Here is a 27445-nt window from a genome sequence, read left to right as displayed (position 1 = left end):
TCTGCAAAATCTAGGCAAAGTATGGCCACTTTGAAGATGCTAAAATATAACACAGTTTTGATTTATTTTGGATTTTTTTAGTCACAACATAATTCTCATATTTCCATTTCTATTATTCCATAGTTGTGATGACTTTACTATTATTCTAAAATGTGAAGAAAAAAATAAATAAAGAATGAGTAAGTGACCCTAAACTTTTGAACGGTAGTGTACATTATGATGGTGACATTTACACTCGTTTACATTTACGAGAGAGAAAACATTATATATATATAAACTTACTGCTTCAGCATGAAACCGATCTAATGGTGCACTTTCCTGTGTACTCCACCCGGTGTCAAGATTCAACATACGATATATATAAAATATTAAAATGAATAAATGTCTATTTTTACAGCCTGTTGTATAAGTAATTATTTATTGTCCCTTATTCGTTTTAGGTAGTTATTGAATATTGTTATTTACATAGGCTAAAAATGCCATTAATGAAATCTTGGTTTATTACGTATCATTTTTCAATGGAGATATAATTTATTACAGCTGACAGTTACATGAACAAACAAGGTTTGAACATCAACCATAATAAGATCAAACTGAAATGCACAGCTTTTTAATACTTCTTTGTACAAATCTGAAGTCTGCTTATTGGATAAATACAGGTAAACGTCATGTTATGTGACTACGCATTACTTTACGGATAGCTTACGACCTACTAGTTAAGTCTTGCCTTAAGAACAGGTGGTGCAACCACCAATTTAAGCACTGAATTAGTTACAAACTAACTAGTAGTTACTAAGCCCTTAGTGTGAACTTTACATCCCAACTTAAGTGGGACCTTACACACAGCTGGTGCAACCATACCCAGTTTTAAAAACAGTCATATAGTCCCGCCCCCAACTCACGCCATTGGTTGAGTAACGTTGTTGGGGCGAGTCTAGGCAGGTTTCGAAAAACGAACACAGGAATTTTTCTAGCGCCACAGAAATACAGTGATACCATAATTTTTTTTTTAGAGAACATTAGCCAAGTAATGGCTTACTTGTAGTTGTCTCTGTATATTAAGCTGGGGTAGAAGAAAGTTACACACATCAGCTTTAAGTACACGTCTGAAAGCAGCAAGTTATGAACTCTGCGGGGCCAGTAGGGGGCGAACACCGGCATAGTGAAGAGTTCCGGCTGCTCCCGCAAAGACATCTGGGCTTTTGGAGGACTCGCTTGAGCGCTTTGATTTCTGCAGTGCAGCGTGGGATACTGGAAGGAGTCAGCGCAACAGACCGAGAGAAATGGTGAGTTGGGAAGGAAAGGAATCCTATTTATAGTTTATTTGTTCTATTTCTAGTTTGTAATTTCAACAGTGAGTGGATCTTAACCAAACCAGCTCATGGTTGAAGTAGCTATCGAGTGTAAATGCAGGCGTTACACAAAGCTCTTTGTTTCGCAATATTTTTAGCAGCCTGGCTAACATTCCCTGCTAAATCCGTCCAACTTACTGTTACTAATTAGATTGACAGCGCTCCACGGCAGACCTGGTTAGCCAAAATAGGAAGAACCGTTTTACAGTTGTGTTGTTTATGTTTGGGCTACTCTTCTCCTGAAGCCGAAATGGGACTATAAATCGCGGTGTTGTTTTCATGACAGCTCTATGATGTAGGAGCGGGCTGGTCTTGTCATTGATAATTTTGTGCTGTACCTTTCAAATGGACGTCCAGTGAATTAATCTAACGCGTAATAAATGTAATGTATATAAATGCATATGCAGAGCCTCAGTTGAACTGCAATGCTACATTCGGCTGCATAAAGCTGTTGCAACCTCCAGTTTGCTGGACCATTATTTGCAGAAAATGGTTTGACTTGACTTCGGCTTTTAGGCTTCTTGGAAGCGCATGTAGTTATAGTTCTCCTTTTCTAGTCGCATTTAATGATATAAATAGTAGCACTGAACAGTCGGCCCTCAGTCGTGCTGTTGGCGTTATACAAACAGCAGTACAGTAACCCGTTGTATTGGGTGTAGACGTGCTGTCGTTTACTAAGTCATAAACTCCACACAACTGCAGCTGTCAGCGTTTTGTTTGTGTATTGGCATTCATGACCGTTATCTTCACGGTTTCAGCTGTTTACCATATACTTTTCTCCTTGTTATTTAAAGGGTTAGCTCCCCCTAAAATGAAAATTCTCATCATTTACTCGCACTCATGCCAGTACAGATTTCTGTGACTTTCTTCTGCTGAACACAAAGATTTTAGAAGAATATCTCAGCTCTGTAGGTCCATTGTTGGTGGCCAGACCTTTGAAGGTCCATAAAGCAAATAAAGGCAGCATAAAAGTAATCAAGACAACCCAAGTGGTTAGCATCAATTCTGAAAATATGGATTTATCACTTTGGGTGAGAAATGGATCAATATTTAAGTCCATTTTTTACAATAAATCTTCACTTTCAGAATGTTCTTCACCCTCACTTATTATATACAGTGTTGGGTGTAATGCATTACTAAGTAATTACTGTAAGTTACTTTTTCATTGGAAAAAAGTCAAGTAAGGGATTACTCTTAATTTTTCAGTAATTTAATTAGTTACTTCTGATGTAATTGCGTTAAATAATGTATAGACTCTAGAACAATTCTATATAAAATAATAGTGAATTTAAAATCGAAATGTAACATCTAATGTTAAAATATATGTTTTATAATTTAACGCTGCCCCCTTAAATTCTTTGGCCAGGTCATGAATAATTAGATTTTATATAATTTATTTGAAAGAATTAAAAGATCAGTTTCATGTCTATCCTTGTATTTTTCATCTGGTTGAGGTTGATAAGGGTTTAAGAAAGTAATTGGTAATAAATAATGCAATAACTTTTCAGACAGAGTAGTTAGTACATTAATCTAATTACACTGTGGAAGATGTAGTTAGTAATTAACTACTTTTTTAGAGTATCTTACCCAACACTAATTATATAGCTTCTAAAGATATGGATTTAACCACTTGGAGTCGTCCGGATTACTTTTATGCTGCCTTTATAGGCTTTTTGGAAAAGAAAGGTTATTTCTTCTTGAGTTGAAGGTGATGAGACCTCATTGAACGATGAGTAATTGTCTCCTTCTTTTTCCTTAGGATGTCTTTTTGATGATCAGACGTCACAAGACGACCATCTTTACAGATGCTAAGGAGTCCACCACAGTGTATGAACTGAAGCGGATTGTGGAGGGCATCCTAAAGCGCGCACCTGAGGATCAGAGGCTTTATAAGGTCAGCAAAGTAACGTTTGTGGAAAAAAAAATCTCAATTTTATTAATTGAGAAGTGTGAATTGTATTGTGGACAGTAATTCAATTGAAATTTAAAGGATGCATTTACAGTTGAAGACAGAAGTTTACATACACTTAGGTTGAAGTCATTAAACCTAATTTTTTAACCACTCCACAGATTTAATATTAGCAAACTGTAGTTTTGACAAGACGTTTAGGACATCTACTTTGTGCATGACACAAGTAATTTTTCCAACAATTATTTACAGACAGATTGTTTAACTTTTAATTGACTAAATCACAATTCCAGTGGGTCAGAAGTTTACATACACTAAGTTAACTGTGCCTTTAAGCAGCTTGGAAAATTTCAGAAAATGATGTGAAGCCTTTAGGCAGTTAGCCAATTAGCTTCTGATAGGCTAATTGGAATCAATTGGAGGTGCACCTGTGGACTTATTTTAAGGCCTACCTTCAGACATCATGGGAAAATCAAGAGAAATCAGCCAAGACCTCAGAAAAAGAATTGTGGACCTCCACAAGTCCGGTTCATCCATGGGAGCAATTTCCAAACACCTGAAGGCACCATGTTCATCTGTACAAACAATAGTACACAAATATAAACACCATGGGACCATGCAGCCATCATACCGCTCAGGAAGGAGATGCATTCTGTCTCCTAGAGATGAATATAGTTTGGTGCAAAAAGTGCAGATCAATCCCAGAACAACAGCAAAGGACCTTGTGAAGATGCTGGAGGAAACAGATAGACAAGTATCTATATCCACAGTAAAACAAGTCCTATATCAACATAACCTGAAAGGCTGCTTGGCAAGGAAGAAGTCACTGCTCCAAAACTGCCATAAAATAACCAGACTACAGTTTGCAAGTGCACATGGGGACAAAGATCTTACTTTTTGGAGAAATGTCCTCTGGCCTGATGAAACAAAAATTGAACTGTTTGGCCATAATTACCATCGTTATATTTTGAGGAAAAAGGGTGAGGCTTGCAAGCCGAAGAACACCATCCCAACCGTGAAGCATGGGAGTGGCAGTATCATGTTGTGGGGGTGCTTTGCTGCAGGAGGGACTGGTGCACTTCACAAAATAAATGGCATCATGAGAAAATTATGTGGATATATTGAAGCAACATCTCAAGACATAAGCCAGGAAGTTAAAGCTTGGTCGCAAATGGGTCTTCCAAATGGACAATGAACCCAAGCATACATCCAAAGGTGTGGAAAAATGGCTTAAGGACAACAAAGTTAAGGTATTGGAGTGGCCATCATAAAGCCCTGACCTCAATCTGATAGAAAATTTGTGGGCAGAACTGAAAAAATGTGTGCGAGCAAGGAGGCCTACAAACCTGACTCCGTTACACCAGTTCTGTCTGGAGGAATGGGCCCAAGTTAAACAATTTAAATGTAATGCTACCAAATACTAACAAAGTGTATGTAAACTTCTGACCCACTGGGAATGTGATGAAAGAAATAAGTTTAAATAATGACATTTCACATTCTTAAAATAGTGATCCTAACTAACCTAAGACAGGGAATGTTTTCAACGATTAAATGTCAGTAATTGTGATAACTGAGTTTAAATGTATTTGGCTACGGTGTATGTAAACTTCTGACTTCAACTGTATGTGATGTAAGCATTTTTATTTTATTTATGAAATGACATACAGAAAACGTCCCTATACCTGTTGGAAATCACTGAATTGAGTGCCATGAAATATTCCCTGTCTCTATGTGACAGCCCTAGGCTCTGTAAAAGTGTGAAAAATTGATGCAGGCTATAGTCTGAGGCCGGATTCATGAAAATGTTAAGAAAAATATTAAGAAAGTTCTTAGGATAAATTATAAGAAGTTCCTAAGTGCAATTCTTGAAAAATGATGTCATTGATGTCATAAAATATCAGTCTGCTTTTTTTATTCCAACAGTTACTCCTGGTCAGAGTCTTCCGTAAATATTTAGTTTACATGTAGGGTTACGTCCTACCTAAATTTAATGGTGCAATACTCAAATATTTAATAGTGCATAAATTGTAACTTGAAACAGTTCTCAAATATTTTCTTAAGAACATCTTAATTTTTTTCTTAAGAATAAAATGACAGACATTGTCTGGTCATTTTAGCCTGCTCATGAAGTTTCCTTGTCTTATAGCGTACAACAAATACAATACTATTATCTATGTAAACCTATTAATCTTTTTTTTTTTTTGTAGCAAGCACCTTGCAATAATTTTTTTTAAATGTAAAGTGCGTGAGATGTGTTAGTTTTACGACATTAACCATCACTGGTCATTACTGCAAGGAAAAGTTCTCCTTGGGAAGCTTGATAATTAGATCATGTAGGAAAGTAAAAGGCAGGCATGGGAAAGGGGACGGACGCTGTTTCCGCTTTTGCCAACTCCATTAGGGATGTGGATGGGGTGAAAAAGAATTGGGTGTACATTAATTTGGCAAATAAATAGATAGCAGCATAAAGGTCAGGGGCCCAAAGAAGGAAAGGACCATCGTCTATAATGTGTTTGAGGAGAGGATTCTGTCTGTCGTCAGAGATACAGCAGTCATAGGCACATTTGAAACAACTCAGAATAATTCATACATCTTACCTTTTAAGAATTAAAGCAACTGTGAGGTTATCCTAACTTAAAGATGTTATTTGCGATGATTTTTAAAAATTGTAATTCTTGTTTTTTCCTTAAGTTAGAAATTAAGAAGAAATTGATAGTTAAGAAGAATTTCCTTCTTTAGAATGTTTTGTGAATCCGGCCCATTTCTTAAAGTAGAGACTCTGATGATACTTGTTGTTCTTGTTGTTGTGCATCTGGGCTGTCCACTTCTCTCTCTGTCCTCATCAGATCCAGTTAGCTTTTTTCTTTCAAGTCAGTAGTGCAAAGAATAGCCTTCATCTCTTAAAAGAACAATAGACTTTTTTTTTTTTTTTTTTTTTGAGAGTGAGTTATTTATTTTTGGCCAGTTTAAAACCAAAATTTAACAGAAGTTTAAAGTGACTTGAAGGAAATGCAAGTGCACTCAATACTTCAGCAACTCAAAAAAAACAAAAAGATACTGTATGGCGATGTTCCAATATCATTAAATAACACAACCATTTTCAACTGTTCTAATAATTAGAAAAGTTTCTTGAATACCAAATTAGCACATTACAATGATTTCTTAAGGTTAAGGTGACACTGTATTTTCTTAGTAGACTGCAGTAATGACTGATAAAAATAGGGCTTTGCCATCATGGGCAAAAAAATTAATTTAAATTGGATAAAATTAAAATAAAAGCAGCTATTTCAAACATTTGTAATAACTGGAATAATTGGTGAAGAGAAGCATGAATTTTGTTTTAAGAACAAAAATGTCTAAGTGATTCCAAACTATGGAATAGTAGTATGTGTGTATGTACAGACAGTGGCACCCCTTCCCCTGTCCTAGTTTGAGACTCAAAGAACCTGCTCACCCTAACTATAACAAAGTGAATGACATGAGAAAATGGCCAGATGAGTAGTACAGAGATATTTTTTATTACAATGTGTTGTCTCTTGGAGTTTCATTAGCACGGATCCATATCAGTGCATCCACAGAGTGAAGGTAGATCCTTTTGGATTTATGAATGAAGTACACTTGTTTCAAAATCTACCCCCTCTGCTTCCAGTTGTTAGGACATTCCCTGAACCCATGATAACTCTTGCAGCTTGCCAACCTGTAAATTCACTTCACAAGCTAATAATGCTTTAATATCGACACCATAGATATCTATAAACTAACTCAAATGTATACAGTAATCTATAATCTCTTCATATCCTCCAGGATGACATGTTGCTAGAAGATAATAAGACTCTTGGAGACTGTGGATTCACAAACCAGACAGCCAGGCCTCAGGCTCCGGCCACAGTAGGACTGGCTTTTCGCATCAGTGGTGAGTCCTTGTTCTTTCACTTGCCTTGCCTCTCACTATGTGGTGTTTTCTTATTTTAATTTACTTAATATGTTTGTTTTCATCACAGATGATGCTTTTGAGCCTCTAAGAGTAGAGCCCTTCTCCAGCCCCCCTGAGCTTCCTGATGTGATGAAGCCTCAAGACTCAGGCAGCACTGCCAACGAACAAGCCGTGCAGTGAAGGAGGAATGGACGATAAAGGGGGGGGCGGGGGGGGTGTAAGGCGGCAGGGGTGAAACATTTCCAGAAGAGAAAGAAAAATGTGTGTTTTAAAATGGTGGTGTGTATTGAGTTGCAAAAGTTGGGGGAGGGGGGGGGGGGGGCACATGAGTGAGAGTGATTTGTGTGATATTGTAACTTTTCAAAGAATTTGAATCGCTCTCCCTGTTACTCCTTACTTCCCATCAAGCACTAGCAGCTTACTCTTACATTATTGTTGCGAACCCTCCCAGAATTCAGTCTCTGCTCATCTACACTTAAGCTGCCAATCACAATGCCCCTTTTGGTGTAGGGACATTTTGATTTGTTAATGTGTTCCCCTCATTTCTGAATAAATTACTCATTAGTCAGACAGCTGTTAGTCACCTGTCAGAAGTGGTTGGATATCAGAATATTTAAACATGTGCTTCGTATTTAATTAATGCAAATGTTATTTTTGGAGAGTTAAATGTTTTTTGCGTTTTGTGTGATTAGATCTGTTGGGGCTGGGGTGGGCTTGTGTTAGTGGCTGTAAGGTTTTACAAATGCCCACTTTACTGATTGCTTTTACAGTATGCTGTGTGTTAATGACTATTGATATTATAATTTTTCTTATTTAGATCCGTCATGATTTTATCAGGGTGCAAAGGCCAGATGGGCTGAACAGTTTTATGTAACCGATTTACTATAGTGTAAATGGACGTGGAACTTACTGAAAATCAGAATGGGCATGGATGCAGTCAGGTTATACCTGCATAATAGTGCACAGCACATGATTTAAGATGAATTCTGAGAAACTGGTTTCATTGTAAATACATTTTTCCACTTGCATTGTTTCTTGAAGTGTGTTTTGCTTTTCTTTACAGTTTTGTGTTGGAGTTTGTGTTCGCCTGTTTCTTTTTTGAAATTTTGTTTTTTGTTTGTTTTTGTTGAAGCTAAAGTATTGACGTTTGGTTAATTCCTTGATTTTCCATTTAAATCAGAGCAATGTGTAAGTGCTATTCAGGGTTTTGTTTTTGTTTTTTGTTTTTTCTGTGTGTGTGCCATTTCATAATGGTGGAAAGACTCACTTAAAAATTGAAAGATCAATATGAATGAAGCCTTTGGGCATAGTTGCTTTAACAAGTGAATGTTTAACTTTAACACAAACGCTGACAGTGTGCATCCCCAAAAATCTCAAAACCATGTTTTTGAGAATTCAGCCTTTTTCCTCAGAGATTGCAGTATTCCTTGACAGTACTCTTGCAAAAATAAAATAAGTTACAAATAAACTGAAAAGAAAATCATGTTGCAGTATCTGTAACTGCGTTCAAATCGAAATTAAAATCTGCCCTTTTACACTCCTTGTTTCATGTTCAACGTCTGTTTATTTTTGATTGTCCTTACCAAATGCCGAGTTGTAGTGTAGTTTCTAAAACTTTCTTGCACCGGAGAGCGGACCAATCATAATTGTTGGCAACGCGCATGCGCAGTCGACCCTTCTTTCTCCGCATGATAGATTCCTACAGTCAAGTCCAGTCCACTCGGCGGCCATCTTTGGAACACTCTCGGGCAGGCTGGGCAGCTATTTTTCTATGCAAACAAGCGGCATACAAGTGCAGCTCATATCTACTTGAATGGGAAAAGACCGAAATCTCCAAAAAGGTTGGTCGAGATTACGATCAAACATCATATTTGAAATCAGCAGTAAAATCTGACATCACTAGGTTTCATAAAGTGTCCTTCTTTACCTCAGATTACTCTTAAAAAAAAAACGCAATTTTCCCTGCCTGTATAGCTAATGCGCATGCGCGTTCTCGAGTTGATTAACAGGCGATGTCTATATCTAAAAGGTGATTGGCTGTTTTACCTCTAAGGCGGGACTTTCTTTTTTACATCCGTTAGACGTTCCAGTTTCTCCGATTCATTGTGGCCAGTCTCTGCTAAATAGTCTCTGATGCTAATGACGAAAAGGATAATGTGTGTTAAAAGTCGGTCGATGTAAATCTGCGTGTTTTGGCTTCTGATTGTGGTCAGTACACCCGTTTCAGTAAGTATTTGAGGTTAAAAGATCTGATTAAAATTTTTTAAATAACTTTTCAGTAGTTACATCTGCGAACTGAATCACGCTAGCCTTGTTGGTTATTATTGCAGTAAACCTGCACAGTCAAGTTATTGTGCTATATAACTGAAATACTTGATAGATTTTACATGCTTTATTGCTCCAACTAAAAATATTATTCCCGTTATTTTAGTGAATCTATTATAATAGCAGCATTAGTAACTTTTATCCTATGTTATTGAGAGACACATTTATTTGGCTTGCTGTTTGGAGCTGGGCTCTCATTTAAATAAGATTTAAAAATAATATCTAGATGGAAGTCCGTAAAAAGTATGTGGCGGCCGCAGGACGGATGATAATGGACATCATTCAGTCTGAATGGGAGCCGCTGTCTCACTGGGAACTTGATCAGCGTCTGGATCGAGCTCTAGAAGAAATCTTAGAGGCTGACCTGATGACCCTAGCGCAAGGACAGTCCTCATCTGTGTTCATGCAAGTGTCTCAACAGGAGGATTCAATTAATTTAACACAAGATCAGACGCAAACAGCGAGCCTTCAGCTGTCAGAGTCTGCCTTCGTGAAGGGTGCCTGTGTTACCGATGATGTTATTGAAGGAAACCCTGCCGTTCAGGTAGGCTACATTTCATACACTATTGGAGTAAAATACACTTCACATAAAGCTGAAGTGTGTAACATTTACGGTGTTAATATAATTTCTCCCATCCCAGCTTAATATGCAGAAACAACTATAAGTAAAACATTTGTAGGTTAATTTTCTCAAAAACTGTTAACACCATGTCTTTGTGGCTCTGTAAAAATCCTCTGTTTATTTTGAGCAACCCGTTCAGCCGGACACAACAATGACCAATCCTTTTGTGTTGGCACATGCGCAGTACATGGTGGCAGAAAGCCGATAGACTGTTGTGTTAGATTTGACAGATTAGATGATTAAATGAAAGTAAAACACAAAACCATCATAAATTCACAAATATTCTTAGCTATACAATTATTATAATGATACGAGTTAATAACATACCTGTAACAATGTTTGCTTTATATGTTGAGTTGAAATGATCTCCTCAGTCCAGTCAGCTCTGTTAACGGATTGAAGCCACAGCCATCTACGAGAACCCTCAAAATAATTTTTCAACAACGTAATTCGATAAAAGTTTACTGTTTGCAGTTGATTTCTGCCATCACTCCCGTGTGTGATGTAAGCGTGACTTTGTCAAAGGATTGGTCTGTAGAGCGCAACAGTGCCCGCCCACTTTTTTTGGCAGTCTGGGTTCTGTACGTATTTTCCCCATTCATTTGTTCCATAGAATTTTCATAAAATCCTACATAAATGAGTTGTAAGCCATGAACCAAACCAACCAGCTCCGAGGTGAATCACAATATTACAGACTTGGTTTTAAGGCAAAAAAGACAAAGTACAAGGTTGCGTACTTACCGTCTTTTATGATGGCACAAACTACAATCCCATGAAGCATTGCGAATAATGTCATTGAAAAAAAAACAGTGGGAATGTATAAAGCTTTTGATTTTAGGTTGTTGATTAGAAGAACTGAAAGAATCTATTTTACGTTTATTGCTAAATATTCCGATATGTACAAATATATTATAAGCAGTTTAAGGGTAAAGGGTGACCGACTCGATTACGTCATTCACAGTGCGTCATGAGAGTGAACAGTCGCTCCAAGGCACGTTTCGTGGGTTTCTTTGGCCGCGGTTCTCTGATTGGTGGATCTTTCTCTGCTGTACCATGGGTAATGTAATTGTTTACCATTAATTCCGCTATCAAACACGGTTTTTAAACAATGAAGTTGAAATAACGCAGGTGGATGACTTAAACAGAAGCATACCATCGATGAACAACCTCTGAGCTCACGGTAGGTCCGTCTTTAAAAGTTTATAAGTTATCGTTGAAAATCAATTCGTCTATGGGGTAAATGAATGGGATTTTTACTTCCAGAACCAGACTGTTGCGCTCTATAGGCCAATCCTTTGGCAACGTCACTGCTTACATCACACACAGAAGTGGTGGCAGAAACCGTCCGCAAACAGTAAACATTTATTGGATTCCATGGTTGAAAATTTATTTGGAGGGTTCTCGTAGACGGCTGTGGCTTAAAGCCATCAACAGATCATTTCAACTCACGGCATTGCAGCAAACATATAAAGTGAACATTATTACAGGTATGTTATTAACTCGTATCATTATAATAATTGTATAGCTAAGAATATTTGTGTATTTATGATGGTTTTGTGTCGTACTGTCGTTTAATTGTCTAATTTGTCAAATCTAACACAACAGTCTATCGGCTTTCTGCCACCATGTACTGCGCATGCGCCGACATTTAAAAAAAATAAAATAAAATTGGTCTATAGTATATATAGATACGGACTCAACCAGTGGCGTGAGTTGGAGGCGTTTGTTTGATCAATGCCAGGCGGCTGTTCGGAAGGCTGTTTGAAAACAATGTTTATTTTTGCAATTCTATTCGGTGGTGCAGAAATTACACGGTGGCATAGAAAATTAACTTTGGGATTCATTTTATTAACATGTTGTGCTTTATTCCTTAACTTCTTCACATTTCTTACAGCATGTAACCAGTCTTCTGCAAAGCGCCGACACAAACTACAACAAGAACCGATTGTCTGGAAGAGCTCGACTGTCCTTGTCTCACACTGTCCTCCTGTCTCTCACCCTCCTGTCCAAACGCATCAGCTATCGCAGTGTCTCCTCTAGTTTCCATCTGGAGAAGGGAAACATTCATAGGATCTTCTTTTCTTTCTGTGAACGAGTAAACGCACTTCAGGAAAAATGCATTAAATGGCCTACTGGTATGAACCAGTAATTAATTAATAGTTAATAAGTTACTGTTGTCTTTCTTATACAGTGGCTTTTTATATCAAATTGTCAGCAGTCAATGAAAATGAGTTAAATAATGCAGTCTCAGAGTCCCAGAATGCATTATATAATTCATCCTAGTTATCATGTACATATAATATATAAAATATACTGTGGCTTCTAAAATTATTTTTGCCACTTCTGGCGTTTTTCACACTTAAAGGAATATTCCAGGTTCAATACAAGTTAAGCTCAATCGACAGCATTTGTGGCATAATGTTGATAACCATAAAATTTATTTTGATGTGTCACTCCTTTTCTTTAAAAAAGCAATTACCTGTGTTACAGTGATGCACTTACAATGGAAGTGAATGGGGCCAATGTATAGACATTAAAATACACACTGTTTCAAAAGTATAGCCACAAGATGTAAACAATATGTGTGTTAACATGATTTTAGTGTGATGAAATCGTTTTCTAACCTTTACTGTGAAAAGTTATATACAGTTTTACAACTTCGTTGCCGTGATGGCTTAAACCCTGTAATCTCAGTAAATGCAAACAGCTCAAATAATACACTAGTATTAGCATAAAAATTAATGTAAGTGCTTTTATAAAATGATAAGCTTCACATTAGCCCTTAAACCCTCTGAAATTTGTCCCATTCACTTCCATTGTAAGTGCCTCATTGTAACCTTGATTTTTGCTTTTTTTTTTTTTATAAAGAAAAGTAGGGACGAGTTGAAATTATTTTTTTGAGGTAATCAACATTATGCCACAAATTATGTTAATTGAGCTTTTGTTGAATCCAGAATATTCCTTTAAAATGTCTGTAAGCCATTGCATTAGAAACAACTTGTCAAATCAAGTAGTATTTGCAAACAAATGATGCTAGATATTTTCTAAGAACTAACTTCACTTTTCTTAGTCATTTTTTCCTCCCAATTATTTTTAACTAACTGGTCTCAAGGTCATTTTAGTGCACATATGAATTCAGTTCCCCTCAAGTTTTCAGTGCCCTTGCAGAGAAACCACTGTTGTTGTTCACCAACATATTAACTATGGACATATTCCATTAAGTTTGACAACTTGAAAGTGTCTTAATACTTTTTTGTCTTCATTTTGAAAATTATGTGGTCTTGAAACCAAACAAGCTTCTTTTTTTAATGTTTTGCTTGAGAAGTGTGTTTGTGAGATATTTCTTTAAAATAAGTGCCATTGGAAATTTTGTGACGGACAAAAAAAAAAAGTGCACTTAAGTGTACAAATACTTTTAGGGCCACATGTATGTATGTTAGCTTTATTGTTTGACCTGAGTAGACATGCGGAATAGCAGCTCACTGCATCAATTTGCAAGTTTACTCACATTCACAGCTGTTGTCTGTGTTCCCCCTATAGGACCGGAGGCTTTACAACATCTGCTTCCTTTCTCCAGCTGGCTGGGTCGCAGTGAGGGCCTGGAAGAGAGAGGTCTTCCTAAAGTGTTTGGGGTGTTGGGTGACACACGCATACCCATCCGCCTTCCCACTGGGAAACAGGACTGTGAAAGCGATGCTCCTGAAGCAAAGAGACTTAAGGATGAGCCACATCCAGATTCATGGCTGAACTTGGAACTGGTCTGCAATGCTGAGGGCCGGTTTATTTACTGCTACATCAGCAGAGGCTCAGAAAGAGACAGAGGAAATGCATTAGCTGAAAGGCTCCAGCAACACCCTGAGATGCTGCCTCCAGGGACCTGCCTGATTGCAAAAGTTGGATACCCACTAACAAGTCAAATGCTCACTCCATTTTCTCCGGGTCGAAGCCCTCAGGAGAATCTCTACAACAGATCAGTGGCGACCCATTTAGGCCGATTTGACCAGACTGTGGCAGACCTAAAAGAGCGATTCCAGAAATTGAGATATCTGGATATGGGGAACTACGACAGGGCAAGAGCAGTGGTTCTGACTGCTTGTATATTAAACAATGTGTTTGTGGACATGGGGGATGTCACAAAGGGACTTGTAGAGAGAAACACAAAAGAAGATGAGGAGGAGGCAAAAGAAGATGCAGCTGGGGTAAAAATGAGGGACACTGTAGTGAATCTTCTTTACAGCGCTTTGGAAGCAGAAACACATTAATCATTTGACACAGATTATTAAACTGTTCATGTAGAAAATCTCTTGATTTGTATCCAGCATTGTATGACTAAATTTAAGTTTCTTGAAATACTTCAACCTGGATTATATCTGTATTTCGTTAGTATTTAGTGGCATGAAAAAGATTAAAAAGATATTTTGTATAACTTTTTAATTCAAACACAAATACCATGTACAACACGTCCTTTACATGAGAAGGCAAACTGCTCAGTAATGTCAACTAATATTTGCTATTAGTAATGGAGTAAAGAAAAACAGAGACTATTCTTTAATGATTTACAGTTAGCATCAATATAACACAACTTTGTTACTTTTGTTATGTCAATTAGAACAGTTCTCTTAAGTGGGTTTAACATATTTGTTATCTCTCTAAAAATACAAATTCATTCCCTTATCGGATAGGACTATATCAAGTACATGACTAATTCCTATTGTTGGGATGAAGGGGTGTCTGGCACAACACACTCTTTAGGCATTTGCATGGCAAGGTCCTGGGACATACAAGTAATGGCACGTGCCAAATTATTGATGGCCTCAATCTTCCTCTCCTCCAGAGCTTTCTGCTGAGCCCACATGTTCAATTTCCTCTCCTGCAGCTCCAGGTACAACTGCAGCAAATCCTGAGGGGGCCTGGCGCTGAGTAACTGTGTAGCTGTAGCTCCTGTGGGTGTGGGCCGTATTGGGGTAAATCGTTTACTGGCTATTGCCCTGCCTAGCTTTGTGCCGTTGAGCTTTGCTTTGCGCTGAGCATCCATTTCCTCATAGCTCCTGCTCAGCACCTCATGCATCTCCTTGAAGAACTCCCAGTGTACACTATGGTTTCCCAGTCTTTTGGCTCGTTCAGCATTTTTGCGGTATGTGGCTAACATGTTTCTCCACTTCAGGTCGCACTCAAAGGCTTTGACTGGAACATCTGTGCAGCCATCCTCCCTTAACTTTGCAGTGACTCTCTCAGCCACAGTCTCCCACAGCTTCTTCTTTTTGCAGACAGGCTGGTCAAACTCTTGGTCCATGTCTAGACGAACATGAACGAGATGCCATGTTGCTTGTAGTGTCCAGACAAACTCTGGGAAAAAAAAGAAAAAAAAAAGGTTATAACAGTTATTGCAAAAAACAAGACAGGGCCAAATGTTTTAATGGGATAGTTTACCCAAAAAATTACAATTCTCTCATCATTTACTCACCCTCATGCCATCCCAGATGTGTATGACTTTCTTCTGCTGAACACAAAGATTTTTAGAAGAATATCTCAGCTCTGTAGGTCCATGCAATGCAAGTGAATAGTGGCCAGATTTTTCAGACTTTCAATTTCAGAATTTGAAAGTGGAGATTTATAGTAAAAAAAACCGACTTAAATATTTACCTGTTTTACACCCACATCCATCATATCACTTCTGAAGACATAGATTTAATCACTGGAGTCATGTGGATTATTAAAAATATACGTTTGTGTTCTGCAGAAGAAAGTAAGTCACATCTGGGATGGCATGAGGGTGACAAATTATGAGAGAATTTTCATTTTTGGGTGAACTATCCCTTTAAGCTGTACAAATAAGATGGTTACGAGTTATTAAATTACGAGGAGAAATATGTAATATTTTCTTATTACAGGGATGCAAACTACTCACTTTTAGCTATGTTTTTATTGTTTAGTAAAATTTTCTATATCTTCCTTATTAACACCTCTTGAAAACTTTAAGAGCTGTAAATGCAACAAAAAAGCTTTAAATACAAACCAATCAACTTAATATATATATATATATATATATATAGAACACTTGCTATAACTTTCTCATCTCTGGTATTAAATGTGTCACGTTAATTTTCCTTGATTTTAAAAACACACTTTACAATTATTCTGAAACTTAACACAGTTTACTTAAACTTTGTTAAAAAAAAATAATAATGTTATGCCTTTGAAAATCTAAAATGCTAATTTATTAAAGAATTTAATTTATTAACATATTTAATGCTGGGTATTTTTCCAAATCAAAGTCGACCAGAATATATCGATTATATTTGAAGTGTGTGATGGGATGGCCAGTCTGTACAATCAAGCTCATCGTGTTCTCCGCGCTTGATATGACCAATGCACACAATGCTGCATCGACTCACAAACATATCTCACCTGTTTTGGACTTTTCAGGCTCCAAAGTCGAAACCGTAGTTGTTGATTCCTCCACCTCAAAAGGTTCTGTGACAACTGTCTCAATAACCTCCATGTTGCACTTATTTTCTGTTTCTGATTTTAACAACTCCACCGATGACTGCTTTTCGAGCGTCAACAACAGCGATGAAAATAACAACGACCTGGTTCGCACCAACCCAGAACTGACAGGGGAATTGGGGGTTTTCCGGAAATGGACAATGTGTGTGAGGGAGGATTGTGGGAAATGTATTCCATTGTTTTGTTTTCTTACAGGCGATTCTTGTATATGGTAGAATATCTAAACTCTGTAGTTTCTTTCTGTGGAGAAAATAACTACATTCACTCTTGAATTTCTAGGTGTTTTGGTTCAGTTATCCCAACCATTATATGAAAGCAGCGATTGATTTACGCTAAAACTACAACTCCCATGTGCTTTAAGATGCCGGGTCTGCATATGCCCCTCCCTTTCTGACAAACTCTTCTGTTTGTCTTTCTGCTAAAGATGGCGCCAGTGCAAATCTGAGGCGATTGCGCTTTTTAGTGCTTAGGAAATTTGACGTGAGTAAGATGAAAGGTTAATAAAGCCTTCATACTCTTCATCGAAACATAAAAATACACCCAAATAGATTAGTTTACGACAGTACCGTCAATGTTTTATTTTTTTCGCGGCCTACCTCCCTCAGTAGACCGTAAGGAAATATGTCGCACGGTTAAAAGACTCGGTTTCCCAGAAGCCATTGCTATGGGGTTTCGCTTACTTTGAATGGTTGATGTGGTAGATGTAGTTCTTCAGGTGTTTATTTCTCTGTCGGCTGGAATGTGCCAGTCATAGGAAAAGCGAATTGCAAATTGTATTAGAAAAATATTTTTGCTGTGTGTTTTACAAAACTAAGACTAACATAAAAATATTTGTATTCTTTATTTATTTTTATTATTAACTGAGAAATAACAATGGTTGGTGTTGAAACTAAATTGTAATCTCATTTAATTGCTGACATTTTGATTTGCGTTTTAAAGATATAGAAGGTACATTAATTACGTTTCAGGGGAGGGGGGTGGCAGGACGGGGGATCTGGACTCAAGATTTATCATGTCTTCACCTTTAGAAGAAGGAATTAAAAAAATTTCAAAAGTTTCAACCAATACCCGGGAGGGGTCATCTGCTTTTCCAGAATCCTCCCTTACCTGGTGTTTAACTCAGCTGTCCAAAACAAGTACATTGGTGGATGCTCACGATTGTGGACTGGCAGGAACTGACAATAAACCCATCACTGGAGGAGAGAAAGCCAGAGATGCAGACAAGAGACTCCGAGCTGGCCAATGGAGGGCGCTAGTGGCCATTCGAACCCAGCACATCAAGGGAGATGGTAGTAGGATAACCCGGTTCCAAGCACGGGGAGGACTGCCTCCTTTGCTGGATCTCCTAAGACAACCAGAAAGCTCCAGAAAGGTTTTGGACCTGGCACTTAGCATCCTGGCCAATTGCTGCACTCAAAAAGGGACAAGGCTAGAAGTAAGGATGATACAGACAGCATTTATAATAGCTTGTCAAGCTTACAATGGTGTGATTTGCAAGTTTTTTGTTGTTTGTTTGTTTGTTTATGATTATTATTATTATTATTATTTTTCTCCATAGGTAAGGAAGCTTGATGGTGTATCTGTTGTTGGTAAGGCATTTAGAGACTATCAGACATGTTAACAATTGGTGGCTACATTTTCAATTTCTTAGTCATTGCCAAGTCATAATTCATAATTTTTTTGTGGTCTGCTCATGCATTGATAAACATAAATTTTGTAGTTGATGTCCTCAAGAGGAATGTCTCGGTGGAGACAGTGCAAAATCGAGCTGTACGAGCTCTGGGAAATCTCGCCATGGACCCGGAGGGTTCTGCTGAGGTCCACTCTGCTGGTAAGTCCCCGGAATTCCTGTGTTTAGAATTATTAGATATCTTCTAAAAATTTAAAAAATTCGAAAGGAGAAATTATTATGACTGTCCCAACCGTCTTTTCAATACAATGGCAGTGGATAGTGATTTACTTTCAAGCTTAAAAAAGGATGCAATGCTATCTTAAAAGAATTGAGGCAACTCGTGCGTCAAATTCCAAGTTGTCAGAAGGAATACAAAGTTGTGTGAAGGTCTTAGTGAGAAACAAGCCATGCGCGAACTTGCATTACTGTACGTGAGCCATTGTGAATGAGCTTGACTCATAGTGCACATAAATGCGCATTGGATGCCAACATTTTTAAATGACTTGGAATATGATGTATGAATCGCATGGAATAATTTTGTAATACTTTTGCATTCTTTTTGAAGCTTTAGATGCAATCACAGTTCACAATGTGTTTATTAGAACGCAATCATGTAATGTTATCGCCTTCCTATTGCAAATCACTCTATGCAGTAAAATTAATATATTTCTGTCTCTCTCACACAGGTGTTGTTCCACTTCTCCTCCTTTGCCTATCTCTCTCTCCACCTCCATCCTCTCCCTCTTCCCTGACTCCAACACCTGAACTCTGCACTCTGAAGCTGGAATGTGCCCAGTCTGCTGCCAGGGCTCTAGTCTACCTTTCAGACACGCCTACCAACCGACTTCTTCTGATTTCACACGGGAGTCTACCAGCTCTCACTTTGTTCATTGCTCCAGAGTACCCATTAGGTCTGAGACGGGCATCTCTTCGGGCCCTTCATGAGCTTACCAGAGGTTGCAGTGCTGAGTGTGCCAGGGAAGTGTCCAGGTCTGGGGTGTTGACTCATCTGGGGGCCCTTGCCTCAGGAGAAGGTGACCGGTCTCTGGTGGAGCTGGCTTTGAAAACTCTGGCTAACTTGTGCTCTCAAGGCTGCCTGAGACCACTGGTCGGTTCATTGGGTGTCATTCAGAAGTTTGCAGAGGAGGTGAAGAAGGATCCTCTGAAGTCGGGTGTGTTTTTCAAGGCCTTGTGCCTGTGCTGCAGAGAAGCTGTGAACAGGGCAAAAGTTAAAGAGAGTGGGGGACTAGAGGTGCTGATTGGCTTTTTATCTGCCCATCAAAACCATACACTCACACGATTTGCCATTCTAGCTTGTGTTGACTTTGTCTATGATGAATCAGCTCTTGAACAGCTGCAAGAGCTTGGGTTGGTGCCACTTCTTATGAAGCGTTTAGTGGAGCTCGCAAAAGGAGAGGAACTGACCACAGGAAAGATTGATGCCAGACTGATATCTAGTTCTCCATGCTCTGAACTGATGACTTCATGTTTTGACTCATTTGATTTGACTCCCCTTGAAAGCAAGAGGGAGGATATGAGCAAAGAACAGACATCGGGATCCTCCAGCTTCCTCAGTCTCCGGTTTGTTCCTCATAGTCATTCAGCACGTTTCTACGTGCAGTTATAATCAAGCTACAGCATAGTCAAGCTACAGTCTTCTGTCTGACCAAGTATGAAATTGAATAATTTCAGTCGAACTAAAGCATCTACATGACATTGTGAAAAGACGAATAATTGTTTTAGTCTGACTGAAATGAAACTTTTAAAGTGCACGTAAACGTACTAATTGTGTGCTGAGTTAACTTTACCAAAAACAGAAAGCATTTGAAAGCGATAATGATCGTAATTTTGTGAATATTTGTACTTTTTAGCCCACTATCTGAACATACCCTTTAAACCATAATTTCACACCTTCCTGTTTGATTGAGCACAAACTAATGGTGTTCATCTTCAGTAATATAGTATGAGCTTAACATGTCTTTGTTTAAATTGCAAAGTATGTTAATGATATTATATGGAGAAAAAAACTGTTCATCTTTGTGTTTTTCTTCCAGGTCTTGGCTGGTATCAGAGGGTCTAATCTCTTCTGAGGGGGAGCTGACTGAATCCCCAAGTGGAACTGATGTAGTCTGTGGCAGCCCACAATCCTCCCTCTCACCCTCACTACTTACGCCTTGCTCTGAGCTTTTCCAAACAGCAACCTTGCATCAGCCCCACTCTTCTCCATCCACCCGCTCTAAACCTTGCCGTCTCTCTTCGTCTACTCCATTATCTGCTCAAGTTGTGCAACTGAAAATCTTACCAGCGTCACCTTCCTCTTCACATCCCTCTTGTACCTCCACCCCTCAATCTGAGAAACTGCCTTCAATGGCAAAACCTTCCATTTCCCCCTCATCTCCAATCCAGATCTCCTCTCCACCCAGAAAGAGACTACGTGTATCTTCATCCACCACCACGTCTACTCACTATAGTGTGGTCACCTTGGATAACCCCTCTGTGATGTCAAAAACCCCAACCTATCATCACCCCTATCACCCTGAGCCCTGGGCCCCAGAATCCCCCATTCTTCTGCTTCTGTCTCGTTTTTCCCATGCCTCAGACCCTAGCACATCACTCATCAACACAAATGTTTTCTCTGGGCTGTTGTACTACCTCACCCAGCACCATGACCCCAGTGGGCGGTGCTTTCGGATGCTAGGCAGGCTCAGCTGTAACCCAAACTGCCTGCAGGCTCTGGTTAGAACTGGAGCTGTGGCTCTAATTAGACAGAGACTGTGTGTGAGAGGAGAAGAGATTGGAAATGACAAAGGAAGAAATGGAGGAACAGAGAGACAATCAGAAAAAGTAAAAGCCAAAATTGCACAACTAGGTATGTTACGGGTCATCTTAACATTTAACATTGGTACATATTTCCAGATTTGTAAAGCAAGCTGTGTATACAAAGCTAATGTGTGTTTTCTGACTCGTTAGGTCTGGGTCTGCTCAGTAATTTGAGGGTTCAGAGTGAGTCTGGATTTGGCTCTGGAGTTCTTACACATATCATGCTGTCAGGTTCAGAAACTGACAAGCTGTACTGTGTCCTGTCTCTACCGCTGATTAACAGGTATGCTCTATTGCCTGACTAAAATTTTACTATTTTGAGGTGAAATGTTTGGTATGTAACTATTTGATCACATTCTTTCTCGTTTTGTTCTGCAGCAACAGAGTTCTTTTGAAGAAGCTTCTGTTTGATAGTGGAGGATTGGTGGCAGCTCTTGAACTGATTGGGTGTCAAAGTGACAATGACAACGATGATGATGAAGATGGACAGTCTGATAAGTGTAGAACACTTCTGGCTAGTTGGTTACATCCTCTTGAACAAGTGTCCCCTTACAAACTTAATTTCCTGTACCTTTCCCTTCTGATTGGCTGCCTCTCCAGTCTTTTGGCAAATTCCAAGGTGGACAGAAAGAATTGTGGAATAGATTGTGGGACCAGAATGGAGACAGCCTCAAACCCCTTGAAAACAACCCAACCACAAAAGAAGCAATCCATATGTCCATACAAGGAGGCAACTTATGATCTAACATTCCTCCTTGATGATGGAACCCTCCTTCTAGCCAATCAAAAGGCTGTCGCTGGGGAAAATGGAGAAAAAGATGTCGGGTCTGAGTATTTCAGAGCCCTGCTGATGGGAGGATTTGGTGAGGCCCAAAGAGCTGAAGGCGAGGCCATCCGCATTAAGGATGTAAACAGTGGGATGCTGTTACCAGTTCTTCACTACCTGCATGGATGTCGTTTGGTTAAAGGAAATGAGAATGAAGACCAAAGGAAAGAGTCCAAGCAAGATGCGAATTGTCTTGTGTTGGCCTCCCTGGTCTCTGGTGGGTTGGGCAGACCACAGGATGAGACGGACCCATGCTGCGCAGAAGAGAGGGAATTTCAGAAAACCCCACTGGCCAATGTGATGATTGGGGCTTGTAGGTTTTTAGTGCCTGGTTTACAAAGGGCAGCTGAGGACCTATGTGTAGACCTTCTCTTCTCAGCAGTTTCATCTGTCCTAAGGACTCGGGCCAAACCTTGCTGTTCAGATGATGCTACTACGAAAACAAGCAGAATGGATGTGGATTTGGTCTGCAAGGATCCCACACACTCAGGTCCTCAAGGATCACCCCAAGTGTCTAAAAGTAAAATTACAGTGGGCCAATCAACAGGACCAAACATGATGTCAAAGTGTTCCAAACAACAGTCCAAACTCCAGAACTCTCAGAATTTTAAACAGGATCCAAAAGTTGTTCCCACCACCTCCTCATCTTCGGAAAATGGCACTGAGGGAGTTTGGCTGAGGTCTCTCTTGCCACAATTGTACTGGTTTTCACAACGCTTCTCTTATCTGCAACTGGGCCAAGCCTGCCTCTCTATAATGCTGCGGCCTCAGGGGTTTCAGCCTTTTCCCCTTCACCCCTCCCTTTCCGTTGAGTGCTTCCTGCGTTTAGTGCAAGAGGCCGACTGCACTGAGGGGCTGAGACAGGACATCTTAAACCTGGTCAAAACAGCCCTCAGCTAGAAAGCACAAACATTAATGGATGGGGAAATGAAATGTGTAATGAATGTAAGTAAGGTTTGGTGTAAATGATTAAGTTAGAAGCTGCTGGAATGTACATTTGAAAAAAGTGAAAGGAAATTACTGGAGTCTAATTGTGATTGTATTTTGGGATGTTTGGGGCAAGAAAGAATAGGGGGAAAAAATCCTTATTACATTTCATTTAGCAAGTAACTATATTATTATTAATTATTTTGAAGAAATATTTTAACCTTGTAATCCCTACTATTTCATGCTAATATTTCTTTGCAATAAATTATTCCTTAAGTAAATGGCGAAGAATGGCCAACTGTTTGTTTTTATTTTTATTTATTTTTTTTTATTTTTTATTTATCAAACATTTATTCTTTCACCTTATTTTGCCAAATAAAGGGATTAATGTTAATGCTATGGCACATTCTTCATGGAGCATCCACACATAGTATGTTATTTTGTACAGTATATTATGTAAAAATGATTATTTCATGGAGAAAGAGCTATTTATGTTGGTTATATTTTTATTTTTGTAAATGGCGTAATACACTTCAATAATAGTAATGTGGATTAACTGATGTATGGCATGTTGTTCTGTATATACTAGAAATGTAAACATTTAACTGGTCAAATTTTGGAGGAAAGCAGAGGATGGTTCTCAATAAATGAGCTCTGCATTAATGATGTCTATAAGTTGCCTTCTTCAAGAATTTAAATGGATAGTTCGCTCAAAATGAACATTCTGCCATCATTTACTCAACCTCATGTTACAAACCTGTATGACTGTCTTTCCTCTGCAGAAACCAAATAATTGATAACAGAATTTTCGATTTTGGGTGAACTATTCCTTGAAATGTTATGCTACATTTGTATTTCTTTATTTGTATTATGTACTGTATGTATGTTTATGAGGTTTAGGTTATTTTTCTGTTCTTGTTTGTTGAACACTGCCACAGAGTTATGTATTCAGCAATGCCAGCCTTGCTTCTTGACCACCATTGTGCCCATTAGCAAGGCACTGAAACCCAGGCTGCTTTGTTCTATGGAGTCTGGAAACGAATTGCATGAAGGTAGTCTGACCAGATTTTTTTGTTTATTCAGGTACACAAACAAAATTCTCTTTACAGTGAAAACAGCATTTTATTTCTTTTAAAAGCGTTCAAAAAATTTGTCTGTCGGTTGCAGCAGAATGGGGACCCTGTTGATTGGCATCTGAGGAGACAGACGTTAAGGCGCTCAATGTAGCACAGATGGCAGGGGGCATCCTGCTTAGTGGTGAGGTCCCTCATAACCGGTGGGCAGAGCGTTCGCATGAGGGTTGTGGAAGAGGGAGTGGTTTCCATCACCCCAGGGCCATGGCTAAGAGAGAAAGACAGCTTCAAAAAAACTAATTCATGTTTCTGTTAGTCAACATACAGCAGCTAACTCACAGGGGGGTATATAAATAATTACCATTGTAATTAGCAAAAATGTAACCATTATCAAACTGAATAAAATCTATAATCAATATATCATGCAATATTAATCAAAGAATGCAAGCAGATGCAGTCTTCAGTTTAGCTAGATGGTTATGTTATGGCTGTAAAATAATGGCTAGATGTAACTATTATTTCACAATTATTGTGATTAGTTTGCACAAAATTTTTTTTTTCTAGGTAATCATGTGTGTCTTATTTCAGCATTTATGTGGTCATCTTTAACCAACAAAAGTCTACAGGACTTACTTTGGTTCGAATGCGCAAGTGTGGGTATGGAATAAACTCGGGGGGGTCATGGGAATGGGCCTGCATCTTCAAGAAAGCATTAGCCATGCAGACACCTACTCCCGGCAGGGCTAATATGAAGGAGAGGATCTTCCATGTCCTTGCTGTATATGAATAAAAAAACAGACATAAGATACCCTTATTTAATGTTAAATAATATAATGTATTACAAAATTAAGCATTTGTTTTATAAGTGTACTTCATTATAGTGGCTGACCAATAAGGGCTTTTCAAAGGCTGATGCTAATATCTAAAGTGCAGGGAGGCTGATATAATGCTGACATAATGCCATTTAATGATGGCAAAAGAAACTAAAAGACACTAAATTGCAAAAATGAAATAAACTTATTTTGCACAAAAGGGGAATAACCACCTCTGTTGTCAGGCAGGATACTGGACAATATTCTCAAAATGGCCAAATATCGGCTGATTAACCAGTTCATTACCACTTAATAGTTTACAGTATATGTTTAGTATTGTTTATTCATTAATGTTCATTTGGAAGTATTAATGTTGTAGAACATTTATGGAAAGATATGCAAACTGATAAAAGTGAACTGATTTGTTTCAGTATTTCTGTCTTGCTGTTTGGAATGTACATTTCTTAAGCTTCACATGAAAAGGTTTTAATTATAATAACAGTAATTATTTTGAGATTCACTGTGAAGTCACAATAGTTTTGATCACCAAAACTATAAGATTATATGGCAACAAACTAGTTTTAAACTTCTTCCTACTATAAACACCATGCAAATCATCAGTTTAAAAACGATGGCTAAAACCAACATGTAAAACTTGATGCAATGAACATTTTATTACTCACTCATCCCTACATACTTCACAACATTAAGTTTTTTTTAGTTTTTTTTACCAATCTCTAAATGCATAACCCAGTGCCATAAACTGAGGGTGAGTCCTATCTAGCCCAAAAAACTCTTACAAATTAAATGACAATACAGGGAATGTCATACCTCCTCCCTCATGGCTCCCATGCGATGCAGCAGCAAGAGCCCGGCGGGCCACCATAGCAGTGGGAGACATTGCCATTTCTGAAGCAGAGAGAGTAAACAATGCCTAAGATTATTATCCTTTCTATATTTACAGAGAAGATTATAACATCTGTCTTATCGTCTGTGTATAATCAATAACATGTCTTGAAAGTGGTGATATGACACTATAGGCTACAGTATATATGTAAATGTTAACCTCTGCGAACTGATAAATTATAAAATCCATTCCACTGAAATAGAAGTTACTTTTCATGTATAGTACAAAGAATTCATAATATTAAAGAGGAAGGTCTGTAAAGAGATCATCAAATGTAAAATTACTTTGTGCATACATTTATTATCTAAGCAAGAGTTCACAAGAAATTTCACATGAATAGGACAATGTGCAAGTCTTAGTGTTATAGGTAAACACAAACATGTAAATAGTGGCTTTAACAGGGGTTAAATGTGGTGAAAATGGAAGCATGTCAGTTAGAAGAGTTATACTGTGGTATTAAACATACATGCACGTGTACCTCAATATGAAGGTGATGCTAGAGGCTAAGGTCAAATTTCTTTGCATGGCCTCCTTCATAACTTTACAGTTAAAGAAAGATCTGGCTGTTCTAAAAAATAACCAAAAGCTCAAATGTGCTTTTTTTCTTTGATATTTTTATATGATTTGATATAAGCTTATGCATGTCCTTCAACACATAATGCTATTTGATATCTCCCTTTAAACTAAGCAATTACATGCAGTAATAGAACATGTTTAATTCCAAACATTTAGATGAGAGTCTCATTTTGATCCATTCAATGGGCCTACAATGGTAAAAGAAAAAGAAAAAGAAAAAAGCTTTCCATTGTGTTGCATTAATGTTGTTAAAAGAAGGAAATACTCAATGCTCTTAATTTTGAACAACTATTATTCTAAAGCAAAACTATACATCTAAAGCATCGTACACTTACATGCTTTGCTTCTAAAAAAAAGGACGATCAGGTTATTTGATTCTTTGTTCTTCAGTTATCATCCACTTTCTCTTTCTACACTTCTGTCTGTTTGTCCTTTGGTCTGTCCTGGCCTAAAGCATAAGACTCCTCCCTACTGAAATTTGTCTTTCTGCCAAGAATCATGAAGTTTATATTTGGTCAAGTGCATGGGCAGAACTGTGATGGTGAAAATAGAGGAAGGCAGTGCAGAATTCAACTTGCTCATATTGTACTATAACCACATATAGGCTTACGTTAAAAGAGGATAAAGAAAAAACACAACGAGTTGTTAACACATGGTTATTAGGTTGTAGCCGGTAAAATCTCTCTGCAGGCGTTCAGTCCACATTTGCAGAAGGATTTATACACACGGGTTGGGTTTCTACGTGTTTGTGTGTACGTGACTGTGTGACCGTATGTGACCTAAAGTCACATCCGTGTTGGCTTTATATTGAATATGTTTGTCTGTGTTCGGTACCTCACATGTATTTTGTTTTTGTTTTTGACAAACGTTGTTACTTCTGCAGCTTTGCCACCTTCATCAAAGCGCCATTCGGGCGCGAATTTACGAATGATAGTACTATGGGGACGGACTAAACGCTGGAGCAAGGCTGCAAAGCAAGACCTTATTAATATTAAAAAGCTAAGCCTTTCCGGTAGTAAAAACATTTTTTTTTTTTCTAAAATCGCCACACCAAATTAAAGTGGTAGTTCAATAAATAAATAAATAATTTAAAAAAAAATATATATATATATATATATATATATATATATATATATATATATATATATATATATATATATATATAATAATTCACATTCACTTG

The 27445-nt window shown here is 38.1% G+C and overlaps 5 protein-coding genes across 6 annotated transcripts; 3 read left to right on the top strand and 2 right to left on the bottom strand.

Annotated features, from left to right (window-relative positions):
- Nucleotides 1-1144: 1144 nt before the first annotated feature.
- elob (elongin B) lies at nucleotides 1145-8735 on the top strand. Its single transcript, XM_051716022.1, has 4 exons — nucleotides 1145-1286; nucleotides 3112-3246; nucleotides 7066-7174; nucleotides 7263-8735. Exons 1-4 carry the CDS (start codon nucleotides 1284-1286, stop codon nucleotides 7373-7375), a joined length of 360 nt encoding a protein of 119 aa, XP_051571982.1. The 5' UTR covers nucleotides 1145-1283; the 3' UTR covers nucleotides 7376-8735.
- A 180-nt stretch (nucleotides 8736-8915) lies between these two features.
- Nucleotides 8916-14816, top strand: LOC127451559 (uncharacterized). Its single transcript, XM_051716304.1, has 4 exons — nucleotides 8916-9036; nucleotides 9747-10064; nucleotides 12037-12277; nucleotides 13683-14816. The coding sequence occupies exons 2-4, from the start codon at nucleotides 9747-9749 to the stop codon at nucleotides 14402-14404; spliced, it is 1281 nt and encodes a 426-aa protein (XP_051572264.1). The 5' UTR covers nucleotides 8916-9036; the 3' UTR covers nucleotides 14405-14816.
- A 34-nt stretch (nucleotides 14817-14850) lies between these two features.
- Nucleotides 14851-16765, bottom strand: LOC127451560 (uncharacterized). Its single transcript, XM_051716305.1, has 2 exons — nucleotides 16551-16765; nucleotides 14851-15488 (listed from the first exon to the last, which is right to left on the bottom strand). The coding sequence occupies exons 1-2, from the start codon at nucleotides 16642-16644 to the stop codon at nucleotides 14851-14853; spliced, it is 732 nt and encodes a 243-aa protein (XP_051572265.1). The 5' UTR covers nucleotides 16645-16765.
- A 96-nt stretch (nucleotides 16766-16861) lies between these two features.
- Nucleotides 16862-23557, top strand: LOC127451558 (armadillo repeat-containing protein 5-like). The gene is made up of 7 exons (XM_051716303.1): nucleotides 16862-18084; nucleotides 18208-18238; nucleotides 18370-18480; nucleotides 19008-19902; nucleotides 20376-21190; nucleotides 21292-21424; nucleotides 21520-23557. The coding sequence occupies exons 1-7, from the start codon at nucleotides 17662-17664 to the stop codon at nucleotides 22865-22867; spliced, it is 3756 nt and encodes a 1251-aa protein (XP_051572263.1). The 5' UTR covers nucleotides 16862-17661; the 3' UTR covers nucleotides 22868-23557.
- A 390-nt stretch (nucleotides 23558-23947) lies between these two features.
- LOC127451561 (cytochrome c oxidase subunit 6A, mitochondrial) lies at nucleotides 23948-26741 on the bottom strand. 2 transcript variants are annotated; one of them, XM_051716306.1, is made up of 4 exons: nucleotides 26598-26741; nucleotides 25611-25688; nucleotides 24601-24743; nucleotides 23948-24235 (listed from the first exon to the last, which is right to left on the bottom strand). In XM_051716306.1, exons 2-4 carry the CDS (start codon nucleotides 25684-25686, stop codon nucleotides 24146-24148), a joined length of 309 nt encoding a protein of 102 aa, XP_051572266.1. In that variant the 5' UTR covers nucleotides 25687-25688; nucleotides 26598-26741; the 3' UTR covers nucleotides 23948-24145. The 2 variants fall into 2 exon arrangements, with proteins under 2 accessions (XP_051572266.1, XP_051572267.1); XM_051716307.1 differs by lacking the exon at nucleotides 26598-26741 and adding an exon at nucleotides 26165-26326.
- Nucleotides 26742-27445: the final 704 nt, after the last annotated feature.

Source organism: Myxocyprinus asiaticus, chromosome 14 (assembly GCF_019703515.2).
Source record: "Myxocyprinus asiaticus isolate MX2 ecotype Aquarium Trade chromosome 14, UBuf_Myxa_2, whole genome shotgun sequence".
Classification (NCBI taxonomy): domain Eukaryota; kingdom Metazoa; phylum Chordata; class Actinopteri; order Cypriniformes; family Catostomidae; genus Myxocyprinus; species Myxocyprinus asiaticus.
This window is presented reverse-complemented; position numbering and strand designations above follow the sequence as displayed.